Source organism: Pogona vitticeps, chromosome 3 (assembly GCF_051106095.1).
Source record: "Pogona vitticeps strain Pit_001003342236 chromosome 3, PviZW2.1, whole genome shotgun sequence".
In the NCBI taxonomy this organism is placed as follows: domain Eukaryota; kingdom Metazoa; phylum Chordata; class Lepidosauria; order Squamata; family Agamidae; genus Pogona; species Pogona vitticeps.
In genome coordinates, this window is record NC_135785.1 from 74,185,838 (window position 1) to 74,201,261 (window position 15,424).

Below are 15,424 nucleotides of genomic sequence, written 5' to 3' on the forward strand. Positions count from 1 at the left end.
CATTCAATCATTGTAAAAGTTGATCAGTCCCAGTCAAACAGACTGAATTGACCCAAACAACTCAATGTGTTTAGCTTCCAAGTAAAAACTTTAATAAAATAATAAAATATCAAGCTTTCGCCTGGAAAACATGTCTTGTCATCTTCAGGATACAAAGGGTATACTAATTGCACTGCATATGGTAATATTTCATCACTGTGATTCTTAACTATAAAATTCAGATATTCAGTGCTTTACTGTAAAGCCAAAACTTGATTTACCACCAAAATTTCACAAGCCAGTATCAGAGCAAATTTTAAGGTACAAAGATTTAAACAGTGTAATTACTATTAATGGCTTCAGTAGGCTATAAGTGCTGAATGTATCATCTGATAAGAGATGATTTATCATTTGGGAAGCTGCCGTGAGTTATACTTTGAATGAACAAAGCACAAGAAAAGGAAAACAGAGACAGAGTGTGAGATACTGCCTTTAAAAAGTTCACTAGGGAGAAGAATACATTTTGGATTCACGGACTCTCAATGCCTTTTTTTATTGTTTTGATACTATCAAAATGTTGATAAAGAGAGCCAGAGAGTATGAAACCTTTTTGTATATTTGGCCTCTGAATTTACACTGCAGTCTCAGCCAACTAAAATTCCTAAAGGATTACAGACAGCTTTTCATAAAAAGGATCAATGTGGCCTACCTTGGAGACTAAAAAGGCAAGCATTACATACAACTCATGCCCACACTGACACAGGCCAGTCTATTTCATCCCCTCCTCCAAACTATACATAATTTGCGTAATTTCACAAATATATTTGCTACACTTTTAAACAGTCTACATTTTGTAGTGGTTAGTTTCTCAGTCTACAAGCTGGAGGACGCAGTTAAGAGATTCTCACTCAGCCAGAAATCTTACTAGGGCCAACAACACTCTCTTGTTACAACAAATATCACAAAGTACTTGTGTGGGGAGGGGATGTGAGAGAAAGGAACGATTCATGCTGGCCTGGCTGCTGTGGGAGAAGGGTGGATTAATGTCAGTAATATGGTGATAATAATAAATATTAGTGGATGAGAATGTGCCACAAAGTATTAAGACAAGTATATGTGGACAGATGGAATAGCAAATAGTTTTGTGGTCTCAGGACTGGGTATATCAGTATTACTTGCAAAGTTATACTCAAACTTTATCATTTGTATCCAGTCTCTTCAATCAGAGTTACTCTAAGAGGTGGTTAGACCTGATGCATACATAAACGTCACTAAATCTTCCAGAGCTGTCGCCATGTGAATAGCTATTCTCATGGAGTGGTTAGTGATTTAAAGCCTTGCTGTAATGTTTATATATGTTCTTATAAGCAAATATGTATGCAGTTGTGTATCTTCTGCTTTCCAGTTTCTACAGGGTGAATGAGGTCCAGCGATTTGAATATTCACGGCCTGTACGAAAAGGAGAGAAAAACCCAGACAATGAATTTGCGGTAATGTTTGTGCATTATACTGTGCTCCATTATGCCTGTTCTTAATAAAATATTGATTTCTTCATAATCTTTTCATAATCCTTAGTAATCTTGAAATAAAATTACCAAGGGTTTTTGAGTGCCCAACATTTGGTTCATTATATTGGGAGATGCCAATAAAGTAGTTCATACCTCTGAATTGTTAGTGTGGTAAAAACAGAGGGTGTCAGCCTGGAAAATGCTGTTTTGAAGTATTCCATATTAACTGAATGCAAAGATTCTTGTCACACAGGTTTAACCCTTGCTGACTGATTTCAGTAGAATTTAAGCCTTTATATCAGCAGATACCAGTGTATCACTGTCTATGAATGTTAGCTTCCCTTTCCATTAATTTTAATGACAAATGTCATAACATTATCCCTAGGCTTTCAGATTTGTTTTTCTTAAGGGCCAGGTATGCACTTGAAACTCTCTTTGTTGAGTCTGACCCTTACTATGTTTGTAAGCCACAAGAGGTAAGGTGTTATGTGTTCTTTGGCCCATACCTGAGGTGACATTAAATGCATCTTTGCAAGCAATATCCAAGGTTTATAATGAAGTACTATCCAAGGTTTATAATGAAAATCACACCAGTTTGTTGAGAGGGAGAATAATAATTAATGCCATTAATTAATGGCATTCAGAGGGGGTTTATGCATTTCTTCATCCCAAAGCTGGTATGATTACCAATGAATTGGTTTGGGAGCTTTTTTAAAAAAGCACAGCGTTGTACAGCAAGGCATTGAGCAGGGGGTTGGACGTGATGGCCTTGTAAGACCCTTCCAACTTCACTTTTCTATGATTCTATGATTCTTTCTGATAGTAATTTGCAAAGGATGAAAGGAGTTGCAAAGTAGTTTTCCATGCTGCCTAGAATGTAGCTGGGGAAACAAGACAGTTGAAGTGCATATGTATGTACAGAGAGAAAACCTAAAGCTGATCCTAGTAAGCTAGATGCAAAAGTAGTTCTTCAGATTATACAGGAAGGCTGTTGGGTACATTTAGTTGCATTTTTTTGAAAACGTTTTGCTATCTAAACATTTGCTGCCAGGCTTTTGTTATAATGGAGGTATAAATAAATGGTTAGGCTAAAGCCTATCAGCCATTTAACATTCTTCTCCAAATCTTTCCTCTTAAATTTGCAGAATATGTGGATTGAGAGAACCATTTATGTGACAGCATATAAACTACCTGGAATTTTAAGATGGTTTGAAGTCAAATCAGTTTTTATGGTAAGATCAATTCAGAAAACATTTGCTGAGGCAACTTGATCCCATAGCTTTGGAAAAAGTAGAAAAAATATATAATTTGATTATGTTTACCTTCTATGAATACTAGTGATACTGATAGCTTGCTGGCCTTCTTTTATAGGAATCGCTTGGTTTTTGCTACTATGCGTTCACTTGTTCACTATAATGTGATGGTTAATAAACATCATTTTTAATAGCAAAATCTGTCTCAGTGTAAGTAATTCAGCTAGAGGATGTTCAGATCAAATATATTCACATTAATTTTTTTTTTAATTTTGTGGATTGAAAAACTGCATTATGAAAAAAATTAGTACGAATGCCAGCCTTTCATGTGAAGAAGCCACTAATCTACCTGTTCAGTTTTAATTTGAAGGCTTTTCCATTCCCACCCCCCATTCAATAAAGTTTGGGGTTAAGTTTGTGTCTCTGCACGCATGCACGCACGCACGCACGCACGTACGTATGTATGGTTTCAACATTTTCAGTGAAGTGTATACTTTACAGATAGCCATAATTTATTCGTGCATTCTTCTTCCATGTAACATTTTAATGTATGCACTTATTTATAAATTAAAGTGAGTGCATTTTTAAAACTAGAATATATCCATTCCACTGTTTTGAAGCCACATTTTGCCAGTAAGCTGAACAATGCTGTCTTTAGCTGGCTGAATATTATGGTTGCATTCAGGTGAATATTTTGCCCTAAATCTGCAAGCTGATCCCAAATAAAATAGACCCATTAAATCAGTAGCTGAGTGGTAACTCACAAATTGTGCAGATGCCATTCATTGATTCAATGGCCTTACTCCAGATGGCACTGTTGGATTTAGGTGACTGAATGAATCAAGGGTGGGATGGACAGGGATGGTGCAAAATACAGTCATGCCAAATGGCATTTACAACACAATTCTACATGTGTCTAATCAGAAGTAAGCCCCACTGAGTTCACTGGGGTTTATCTGACATACGGGTGTAAGACTGCAGTGTTACCCTTGACCAAAATACAATTAACTCAGTTAATCAGAAACCCTCCATTTTAAATATGTGGGATATTGTGCTTCTATATCCATGATTCAAAAGTCAGGAAATGGCCTGATGTTGCTGCACAATATTGTGACCCATGTTGCCAGCAGGAAAAAGGGTGCCAAGCTTTGGGCAACCTGAATGTTGGCAACACCAGTAGCAGCAGTCATGGTGGTCTACTGCAGAGGTCGTCCACTGCTCAGTGCCGGTCCATGACCAAGCCGCTAAGACCTCCCTCCCCGCCGCATACACTTTCCTCACCACAGCTGCTTTGCACATGCTTGTGTGTGCCAGTGCCGGCATGAGCACTCCCCCACCCCTTCACACATGCGGCGGAGCGCCCACACGAAGGGGTGGATGGGCACACGGGCAGGCAGGCATGAAGGTGCTCCTGCACTTGCGCGAAGGGGTGGGGAGCACTCACGGCAGTGCTGGCACATGTGTGCACACTCCACCACCACTTTGCGCATGCACCCGAGAGAGCACACGCATCCGCATGTGCCCGTGTGAGCACAGGGGGTGCCCCGCCTTCCTCAGAGGCTCAGTCAGTCCACAGTCCCAAAAAGGTTGGGGACCGCTGGTCTACTGGATACCCTCTTGAGCTCACTACCATTCACAAAGTGACACCATACAACAGACCTGGGCAAAGTGCGGCCTGAGGGCCACATACGGCCCACAAGCCGCTCCTGTCCAGCCCGCCAGTCGTTGCTCCAGTCCAATGTTCAAGAACTTGTTCAAGCCCAAGACAAACTTGGATTTCTCTCATTGAACAAGTTGAACATCAAAACCGTTTGTAGGTTTTTGTCCAAAGTTGATCAGTTGCTTATCTTTAACATACCACAAAAAAACTCTTTAGTATTTGTGAAGATTAACAAGTTTAAAATAAAAACAATCATAATATCACTGTTTCATTTTATTTTTAAGTAAAGTTGGTTTGGTCCCCGAACAGAGTTCAGATGTTTCATGTGGCCCCCTATAGAAATTAATTGCTCACCCCTGCCATACAAGGTAAAATTCCAGAAGCTGACTCCTTTGTCCATCAGTTAACCACTTCTCACCCAAACACAAGGAACCTATCCGGGCTGCTTTTCAAAGTCTGAATGGTACCAACAGTTGCAATCTTTTGTTTGGGCTGCCCTTTTTCTTAGAATTGCCTTGTAGAATGTTGGTTGCTCTACTAGAACAATAACAGGTAACATTTGCTGCATGTTTATGGTAGTAATATTACTTACATTACTATGTTTTACTCAGTCCTATCCTATTTGATTAAGAAAGCAGCCTCCTTTAAGCAACTTCTTTCTGCATTGGAGTAGTTATTACCATTTTATGCAATTATGCATATCTCCTCCTACTATTACTGTTTATATCAAACTTCCGAAAGCAAGGATTATACTGGCTACTACAAATGTGCACGGCAAAAACTATCATGTTTAATTTGGTTTGGATTCTTTCAGGGAATGCCTCTTCCTTACCTGCATTTTCTTTACCCTGCTGAAAAGCGTCTTCAGACACTTTTGGTGCATCTTCCCCCATTTATGTTCTGTCTGGCATTCAGCCAATATATATATACTCTTAACCAAAGTCAAGGGCATTTATTTGTTTGTCTGTCTGTCTGTCTGTCTGTCTATCTATTTATTTTGGCTGAATGCCAGACAGAACATAAATGGGGGAAGATGTACCAACATTCACAGACTTGTGATTTATCAGTGATCCAGTGTTTGATATTTGATATTTTCTGCTAACCTGAAACTAGTCTTGTTTTAAATGATGTGCATTACTCTCATATCACTGGAGAGTACAGGCATTTCCCAGTCAATGAGTAAAATAAACTGTTCATGTACCTTAGTGTATTTATCCACAGTGCACAATAAATGCACAGAATGGCCAATTTTTATGTTTTGTCATGTAATGAAACCATTAATAGCAATTCAGTTCTGTGTGTTGCCTACTTAATTGGTATTTTAAATCATCATATTGTGTGTAACAGATAATACACCTTCTTTCCCAGCAGTAGTTTGTTCTGATCACATTAAGCTGTTCATTTGAAAGGACGGTGTTAATGGGCATGTTGCTGCTCATTCTGAAACTGAATTATCTTCCTTGCTGGCCACATTTAAAGATATTGAATTCAACATTAAAGAGAGAGGTGGTTGGCAAATACAACAGATCTGCTTGTCATGTGACTTTGCATTCTAAAATAATACAAACAACACACTTTTTAAAATGATGATTAAGGTGGGTTGGGTGTAATCAGAGTGCAGGTGTAGGAGTGACAATTAGAAAGATTTGATTATAAGTGCCTTTCAGGAATGCATTAAGGTACTGATAGCTGTACAGAAGTGTTCTTATGTAAAGTTTATGCAAATGATTGTAATCAAATAGAAATTTGCATTTTAGCACATTCCAATTAACTCTTTATATTTTTTTTCCTGTTCTGCCATCATGTTTTTGAGAAAAATCTTGTGTGGCATGGGCATGATGCGCAGAATCTCTTTGGACTCATGGGTTTGACCAATGACCATATATATCCCCACCACCATCATTTCTCCTTCTGAGTGTCAGAAAGAGCCTGATATTTGACTTAATGGGCCTTAATAGAAAAAAGATAATCAAAACCTCTGCACTACTCATCTGTCTTTCTGAATTGGCATTATTATGGTGCAACAGGATAGACAGTTGTTATTTTAGGCATATGCTGTATGGCTATCTGTGTGTACAAATTGATTACGTATGAGTTAAACGTTAGAATGTGTGCATGCTCCCATGTGCAAATGCCAGCACAGATTGGAGTATCAGTTATTTGGTACTAATACTCACAACCTTAAATTATGCTGCCCTACTTTTTTTCCATGTTGAAATGTACTAATTTCAGCAGGTGGTTGAATTTATGTAAGTATGACTGATCTGAAATTTTGCTTTTCTTAATAATCCCTCAGGTTGAAATCAGTCCACTTGAAAATGCAATTGAAACGATGCAGTTAACAAATGATAAAATCAACAATATGGTTCAGCAGCATTTGAATGATCCAAACCTGCCTATTAATCCTCTGTCTATGCTGCTAAATGGCATTGTGGATCCAGCAGTCATGGGCGGCTTCACCAACTATGAAAAGGTACATTTAATTAATATTCTCGGTGTAACTATGTAAGTATTCCAGAAGTGAGAAACAGAGAGCTAATAGATGCCAAAACTATCTAATGATAAAGTCAAGTGATTACCAACAAAAAATGTGTTCAATAGGAACTGTCCAGGATCTTTCTTTAACAATGTAAATTAGAGATGGACATGAATTAGAAAAATTGTAATTTGTTTTCATCCTTGATTCATCAAGGTCAATGAATCACAAATTACAAATGTATTTGTTTTTCCCCCCACACATCCAAGTTAGACATCCACAAAGTGGATCCCCTCCCCCGGAAAGTGCCCTTTAGCAGCTGGCTTGTGGAAACCCAAACTTCACCAAACTTGGACGGACTGTAGAGGAGATTCTCTATGCGATTTTGGTGTCTCTAGGTGCCGGGAGGGAATGTTCTTAGGTGGGCCCTTTTGGTGGGTATATAATAGGGATATCTGAAACCCTATCTTCACAAAACTTGGAATCTAACCTGCAGTTCTAATGTCTCTAGGTGCCGGGGGGGGGGATTTAAAAGCCAAACTAATCAATGAATCAAAGACTCATTAAAAATTCATTGATTCGTATTTGGCAGAGGCATTGATTTGTACAAATATGAACATATGAATTATTTCGTATGATTTTTTTCTAAATGAATGTGGTGATTCATTTTTTAATTCATGCCCGTCTCTAGCGTAAATTGTTTGTTGGTTTGATTGATTGATTGTTTTTCTATCTCACTTTTCCCCCTTAGTGGGAACTCAAGGGAGCATGTAAAAAAATTTAAACCAACAATTAGTTAAAACAATTTAATTAAGTAAGAAAAGTTAGTATATATATATATTTAAAACACTATTTAAGAACTATATATTTTAAGGATCTCATCTCCGTTGCCTCCTGGCTCCCTGAAAGCTTTTCTAAAGAGGTACGTTTTCACCCAAATATGGGGCTCTTGTAACAATATATGCAAGCAGGAGCGAAATGCCAATCTACCCTTCTCACAATCACTGGAATGGGGGCTGTTAAGTGTGTCCCTCTTCCTATGCTGAATATAAGTGCTGTGGACTGATCGGGTAACTTTCTTTGCTGAGATGAAAGGCAAAAGAGGAGCTATGTATTTCTAGGAAAATATATCAGCATGAAAGCAGTTGCTTGAACCGAATGTGCTGAGATGAAGACACTGTGGGCCCATTCAGACCCTTTCCTTCTTTCTCATGCCCAGTCGTGGGGAACAGAATATATCTTTCTTATTTTCACAAATGTTTGTTCCATGTATAGAAAGAAGTCTTGGTCAGGAGAGCTTTAAGCTGAACTATACTGGGAGGGCAACAGTACTCCAGAGGACAGGGAAATGACTACTGGGAACAAGATGTATCAGAAACTGGGATAGTGGTAAAGATGTTGGGAAAAAGACAAGGCAGCACCTGGAAGGAATGATCCATGGTTTCATATGTTTTTAGAGAGCATGCAAAGCAAACAAAATGAGTCTGAACCTATATTCAAGAAGGCAAATATGATGTAATAGGCATGACTGAAACCTGGTGGAATGAGACTCATAACAGGAATATAGTGATTGAAGGTTATAACTAGTTCAAAATAAATACATTAAACAAGAAGAAAGGAGGAGCTGCATTGTAAGGGTATATGTAAAACCATGGGGCAATACATGAGCTAGAACAAGAAATGCTGATGGAGATAACTGAGTAAAAACCAAATAATTGTGACATCACTGTGGGGCCTTCTACAAAATTCCTAACCAGGTTGAAAATTTGGATTACACTCTTCTAAATTACATTGCCAAATATTTAAAGAGAGAGATCGTAGTAATGAGAGAGTTCCACCAACCTGATACTTGCTCAAAGTCTGGCTCTGCCAAGACCAGAAGGTCCAACAAACTCCTCATTTGCCTTACTGACAATGTCATTTTCTGCATGGTGAAAGAAGTGGCAAGCATCTCAGCTATCCTGAATTTTATCCTAACTGCCAGTGAAGAACTGTAAGTAGTGAGAACCTCAGGTGGAAGTGACCATATCCTCTTGAGATTTGTTATATTGAGAAAATGGAAAGCTGAGAATAGTATAACAAGCACTCTGGACCTTAGGGAAGATCATTTCCTAACTTAAAGAAATACTGGGTCATATTTCATGGTCAGAAATGCTCAAAGAGAAGGCGTTCATAATGGATGAGAGTTTCTTAAGGGCAAGATACTAAAGGCTTATTCACAAACTGTTTTTGCAAGAAAGAAAGGTGGAAGATATCTAAGGAGACTGAGGTAGCTGGAAACCTTTAGATAAGGTGAGATTTAAAGGGAGCATATATAGTAAGTGAAAGGGGACAAATCATTAAGAAGAGTACAAATGAAAAGCCAGTATATGTAGAGAGAATGTTAGAAAGGTGAAAGCTCCAAATGAGCCCAGACAATCTTATCTCTTTCACCCTCTTTTATAATAGAGTCACAAGCTTGATAGATGAGGGGAATGCTATGGATGTAACCTATCTTCATTTCAGTAAGGTTTGTGACAAATACTGCTGTTAGGTGGATTGAAGGGCCATACCCAAAGAATGCTTATCAATGGTTCCTGTCATTCTGGAGAAGAATGATAACTGGAGTACCAAAGGAATCTGTCCTGAGCCCCATTTTGTTCAACATAAATAAATGGCTTGAATGACTCAGACAGCCACCCATGAGCTTCATGGCTAAAGAGTGATACAAACTTACACCTAATCAGATGTAGCACAATACTCTAATTACTTTAAGTTATGATATAGAGAAGGTGGAAATGGAGGGAACATGACAATGCTTCAGTCTGAAGCAGGCCAAAATATCTGCCCTGTCACTTTCACCTCAGCAGTCTAAGTGCAAGAAACATCTTTGATATTCTTACATTCTTTAGAAAAACATGGCTCTTCTTTTGCCTTTCTTCTCAGCAAAGACAGTTTCCCAAACTAGGCATACCACTTACATTAAAAATTGGGAGGGGGGCTTACAAACCTTACTTCTGTAAAAATGAGAATCTAGAGTCTGTGTAGAAATAATATGCCAAAAAATTGCAAAATAGTGCATCCCATTCTAGACCTTACAATTCTCACTTCCGAATTGAAAAGCTCTTATCTTGATAAAAATGGTCTGGTGATTTTCTTTTCACTTACTTACTTTTCACTTACCATTGTGAGAGCTATTTTACTCATTTTATAAAAGATTTTTTTCCCTTCTTTAGGCTTTTTTTACTGAAAAATATATGTATGACCATCCAGAAGATCATGAAAAAATTGAGAAGTTAAAGGATCTAATCGCGTGGCAGGTAAATTAAATTGTCAAAGAGTCAAGGGGCATTCCAAAGGAGTTTGCTGTCAGTTTTGAAGGGGAGGAGAGGAGAGGAGAGGAAATGAAGGGGGGAGCAGACCCAGGCATCAAGTGTAGTGTAGATGATTCAAATGATTAACAAACTGCAAACATGGCTTATTTCCTCCTCTTTTTATACTGACTGCTATGTAGTTGACTGAAGTGAATTACCCCAGGGAAACCTAACTTCCTGGGAGTGGCTTCACAGCAGATCCATTCATAGTTTTCCTGCTGTGTAATCACACCCTTATCCCAGGATATGCAGAGCAGTAAGTGTTGAGGAGTCCATTGTATTTATAATGCTGTCATTAACAGGTAGTTGCAGTTGAATAGCAATGAAAACCTTGTATGAATCAGCTTAACTTTAGATAAGAAAGGAAAAATTATGTGAAAATTCCTGTCATTAATTGTCCATTTTACAAAATTGTAGAGGAAAATTTGATTAATTAAGGAAAATTGTGTCCCGAAAAACCCACAACAACGATTGTGCAATATTCTTCATGAATCATTAGCATTCTGCATTTTTCTACAGTAAAACCACCTTTTCAAAGGACTGTTCTTATTTCTTTCAAATGGCAAAAGTATGGGGGAGGGAGTACAGGATGCTCATTCTAGCATCTGTTGCATAGTTAGATGTAAATATTGTATGTTTGGCCTCTGGATAATTTTATGATGCATTTCACAGATGTGACTGACTGCTTAAAAATGCTACTACATTGGTTTATATTCAGTTCTGTTCTCCTTCTAAGAGGAATAATTTAAATTTTCAAGACCTATATTTTGGATACCAAAGGAAGCTAAGATATAATATTCAGAAATCCTCTACAGACCATAGAAGTATTGCTAAACAAAAACTAGTATGGTCTCCTGAAATTCTGTTGATTCCCCCCCCCCCATAAACAGATTGAATTTTAGGAGTTATCAGTCCTACAGAGAAAAATAATTTATTCCCACGAGAGTAAGTTAATGTCAGCACTGTGTCACTACTCCTAATAACTATGTTAAAAATGAATTTTAATGGTACTCATGGACATACTATTATCCCAAAAGAGAATTAGTTTGCTAGGAAAATATACACATTATTGCAAGGCTGCATATTAACAGTACACTTGGATTTATTTTAATGCACATCATTTTCACATCTCTTGTGTATTTCCAGGTTTGCTTGCTCAGAGCTAAAAAGCATAAACCAGCCAGATTAATAGGAACAAACATTTTTCTAAAACTTCTGTGACTAGGAAGTTGCAGCAATGCTTTGAAAAAAATGTTAAACCAGGGTGGCTGAAACTAAACCTTTCTGGAAATCATTTTATTTGTCCCACAACGTCAAAACATGTTGATTTTCTGGAATCTTCTTTGGAATTTTTCTGGAAAATTTCTGGAATTTTCTCTGGCTGACTTGTTTGAACTCCTCACCTGCTTAGGAATAACACCTGCTCTCTTGTTCCAGAATGAGAGACTCTATCAGACCTTGGTATTATTTTAAAGTTTTCTGTGCTGTGCTTGCTTGAACTCTGAATGCTAACATACTGGTACTATATATGATTTAGTAGTTTAGCTACTTTGCTAGACATTGTCCTGGCTTCATCAAATATACATTTTTAAATTCCATGATCTTTTCCTCTCAATATCAAGTTACACATTCCCTTCAGTCCTGTTTACATGTTTGCTTAAAAGCAAGGGCAAATAGCGTTATGCTGATAAAGGATACCCTACATGAGAAATCATTTGAGTATCACTACACACTATGTGAAACTAAATAGGTGATATGGTGGTATGCTGAATATATGAAGGTCCAGTGACATTTGCTCTTGACTCTTCTAGTATTATGCTAAACTGCTCACCACTCTACATCAAATACATATATAGGACTTTTAGCATAGGACTGACAGATCAGAGAAAACTCCTTATTCATTCACAGAAGCTGGCATGAGCTACTAAACTGAAAGCTACTATGTCCGGTAGTAGCTTTTGGATTAGCATCACATGCTAGTTCCTTTCCCGTTACCTCAGAAAGAAAGAAAAATTAAGTATAGCACTTTTTATTTTATTGCCATTAGGGAATGATTAGACATTGTTTTTGTTACAGATTAAGAACTATGTTCTGTTAATCCAAAGTAAAGCCAAAAGAATGTGGCAGTTTTAAAGTTTATTTTTTGTATTGACAAAGGACATATTCCTATGAGCGTTAAATAACTCTGGCTATAGTTGAAATATTGTGTTTATTTAGTCTTTTCCTGAAAAGTGCCAAGTGAAGCAGCAGCTGTGTGCCTAGTAAATACGAAGGGATGAATATTTATCCATTTTTATTTGTCCTTCGTATAAAAAAACAAAAACAAAACACCATTCTGCCTACCTCAGCTGATCGGCGGCAGAAAGGCAGCCACCCCCACACACAGCCACCCAATACCACAGCCTACCCCCACCCCTTCCTTTCCCTACCTTAGGCCCCATTCCACCACACCCCCACTGACATCCTCTTACCTTAATTTCTGCTGCTGAGGTCTTCTGGCCTTATAACTATGCATATAAAAATGGAGACTGGCTGCCCTTTGCAAAGATGGCGGCTGCAGCTTAATTTAGGTTAGGGATGCTGCAGCTGCCATATTTGCAAAGAGCAGCCTGGATTTCCTTAGCCTGCCTTAAGGGAATCCAGCCTGCCCTTTGCAAAGATGGCAACTGAGCTTCCCTACCCTAAATTAAGCTGCAGCCACTATCTTTGCAAAGAGCAGCCAGTCTCCCTTTTTACACGCCATGGCTGTAAAGACCTGATGGAGACCTCAGTAGCAGCTATTAAGGTAAGGGGGTGTTGGTGGGAGTGGGATGGGGGCTAAGGTAGGGAAAGGAAGAGGGTGTGGGGGTAGGCTGTTGGGGTGGCTGGCTGTATATGATGGTGGCTGGCTATTGGCTTCTGATCAGCTGATCAGCGGCCAGTAGGCAGAATGGGCTTCTGTGCCATGTGGTAAACTCTCCTGGGGGGCAATTTGTAGGTGAATAACTCAATCTTCATCAAAGTTGGCAGGCATGTTAGGAAAATACATAGGAAGCTCCGTTGTGATTCTGGAGTCTCTACGTACCTCGGGGGAGCTTTCCCAGGGGGTCCTCTTTGTGACTATATAACTTGGGGGTCTGTGATCCAATGTTCAAATTTCAGGAATTGTAGAAAAGTGTCTGAGGAAGCTTCCCTGCAAATTTGTTGTTTCTAAGTGGTTGGGGGCCAGTGTTGTGGCCGTTTAAAGTGCAGATGAATCGACAGATCAGTTTGTTGATTCGTCAAAGAATATTCATATATTTGTATTCGTTGATCCAGTAACCTTGACGAATAATGGATCAAAATGAATCACCTTTTTTGTACCCATCTCTAGTTGTATATTTCTTGACTTCTCTACTTGTACATTTTCTCATTCTGAGGACTGTACAGTGTTATTAAGGGAAACATTTTGGTTTTAATCAGTATTGTGGTTTAACTATGAATTATTAAGAAGCCTCTTAGCTTGATCACTGTGAAGAAAAATATCAACCTCTAAAATCATGTAGCTTCAGAAAGAATTTCACCATCCACATCCTTCAGATTAAGAGAGAGAGAGAGACAGAGAAAGAGAATGATTTTGGAAATGGAATGCCTTTCTTAAAACATATTAAAAGGCAGATACATTTTCACACTATGAGTTAACTATGTAATCTTACCTTGGTATGGATATTTTGTGACAGCAGACTTGCACATAAATGATTATTTTCAATTATAAAATAAAATTAATTTTGCTGTCTCTCTTCCCTGTCTCCCCTGTGCTAAAATCCTCAAAAACTAATTTTGGAATAGACGTAATGGCTTTTAGCAAATAGGTCTCTATATTTTCTTAACAAACACTGTTGTGAACAGAGACTAATCTGCTATTTTGTTTTCTCAGGTTGGCACAAAGGGTTGTAAATAGCATTTGTTAAACCAAATGCAGGGTTTATATCTTTACAGTTTTCTCTCTTGAAGACATTAATAGTGTAGTCAGCATTCATCGGCATGCTAATTTAATGCATCACATGCCTTGGTATTCTTTTGAGCATCATGTAGATGGAATGTTTATCCATCCTGATGAATTTAGGTGTGTGTCTTGACTCACGAGGACACCATCTCTTTTAAAACACTAACACTGCATAAGAACAGGCCCACACTTTAAATAGGAAGGGTTTGCAGAATAACTTCATAAATAAAAACAACTGCCCTATCACATGCACGAACTCATTTTGCCCTAAGAGACACTTACAGCAGCAGTGAGATTGTGCATTTTATTGATCAGTTTTTTCAGGTATTATGAAAGCTTTTGTATGTATAATTAAAGGGGAATTCTCACTTGTTCCTTTTTTAACAACCACCAGAAGATTCACTAAAAAGTATGATTGCCTTTTTCAGATTCCTTTCCTAGCTGAAGGTATCCGAATCCATGGAGATAAAGTAACAGAAGCACTAAGGCCATTTCACGAGAGGATGGAAGCCTGTTTTAAACAACTGAAAGAAAAAGTTGAAAAGCAATATGGCATCAGAACTCTTGTAAGGAAACATTTTTTTCTTTTTTAAAGTTTCAGTTTAAGGGCTAAAATTACATGGGATTATGTTCCATGTATTCTACATAGGAGATTTGTATTATCATGTGGGGAGGAGTGAGATTCCGCTTTCCCTTAAAACTGTTTCAGCACGAAATGCAATAGAATTCTCAAATGGTATCTGGTATCTTCTGAAGGATTCAGCCTTTACAGTCCACAAGAATCTAAGGAAAATTATAATATGTCCTCCAAAGCCAGGCTCTGGACAATAATTTTGCTTTAAAGTGCATTTAAAAATAATAAAAATGCAGTTGCAGCCAGCTTTTCCTCTAAGCTGCACAGGTGAACAAGCATGCAGTGCTGCATTGGTGCCATGCACCTGCTGCCCATCTGGTTCTGGCCACAGCTGGAATCCTGTGAACCCAGTGCTGGTGGACAATTAGAGGGGATGTTGGTTACACCTGATCTTTGATCATTGCTGTTAAACACAAGTCTGATTCATGACTATCCTGTTGGTTGCCTATATCAATGGTGTCATTCGGGATACACATCACATCTTAATGGGTATTCTGTTGAAACTGCAGTGTGTATAGACAGCATCTGGATTCAAATGGTCATGTAAATGTAGGTGATGGGTCACCACTGCTTTACTTTCAGTGTAGTTGGGTTTTC

General features: G+C 38.2%; 1 protein-coding gene across 2 annotated transcripts in view; it reads left to right on the forward strand.

The window, feature by feature from the left end:
* Positions 1-15,424, forward strand: part of DOCK1 (dedicator of cytokinesis 1) — a 489,282-nt gene that overhangs the window by 430,828 nt on the left and 43,030 nt on the right. For both annotated transcript variants that reach the window (XM_078391202.1, XM_020791492.3), the window contains exons 42-47: positions 222-300; positions 1,385-1,469; positions 2,633-2,719; positions 6,697-6,873; positions 10,092-10,175; positions 14,622-14,759. In XM_078391202.1, coding sequence (XP_078247328.1) covers positions 222-300; positions 1,385-1,469; positions 2,633-2,719; positions 6,697-6,873; positions 10,092-10,175; positions 14,622-14,759 — 650 coding nt within the window. The remainder of the gene's footprint in view (positions 1-221; positions 301-1,384; positions 1,470-2,632; positions 2,720-6,696; positions 6,874-10,091; positions 10,176-14,621; positions 14,760-15,424) is intronic.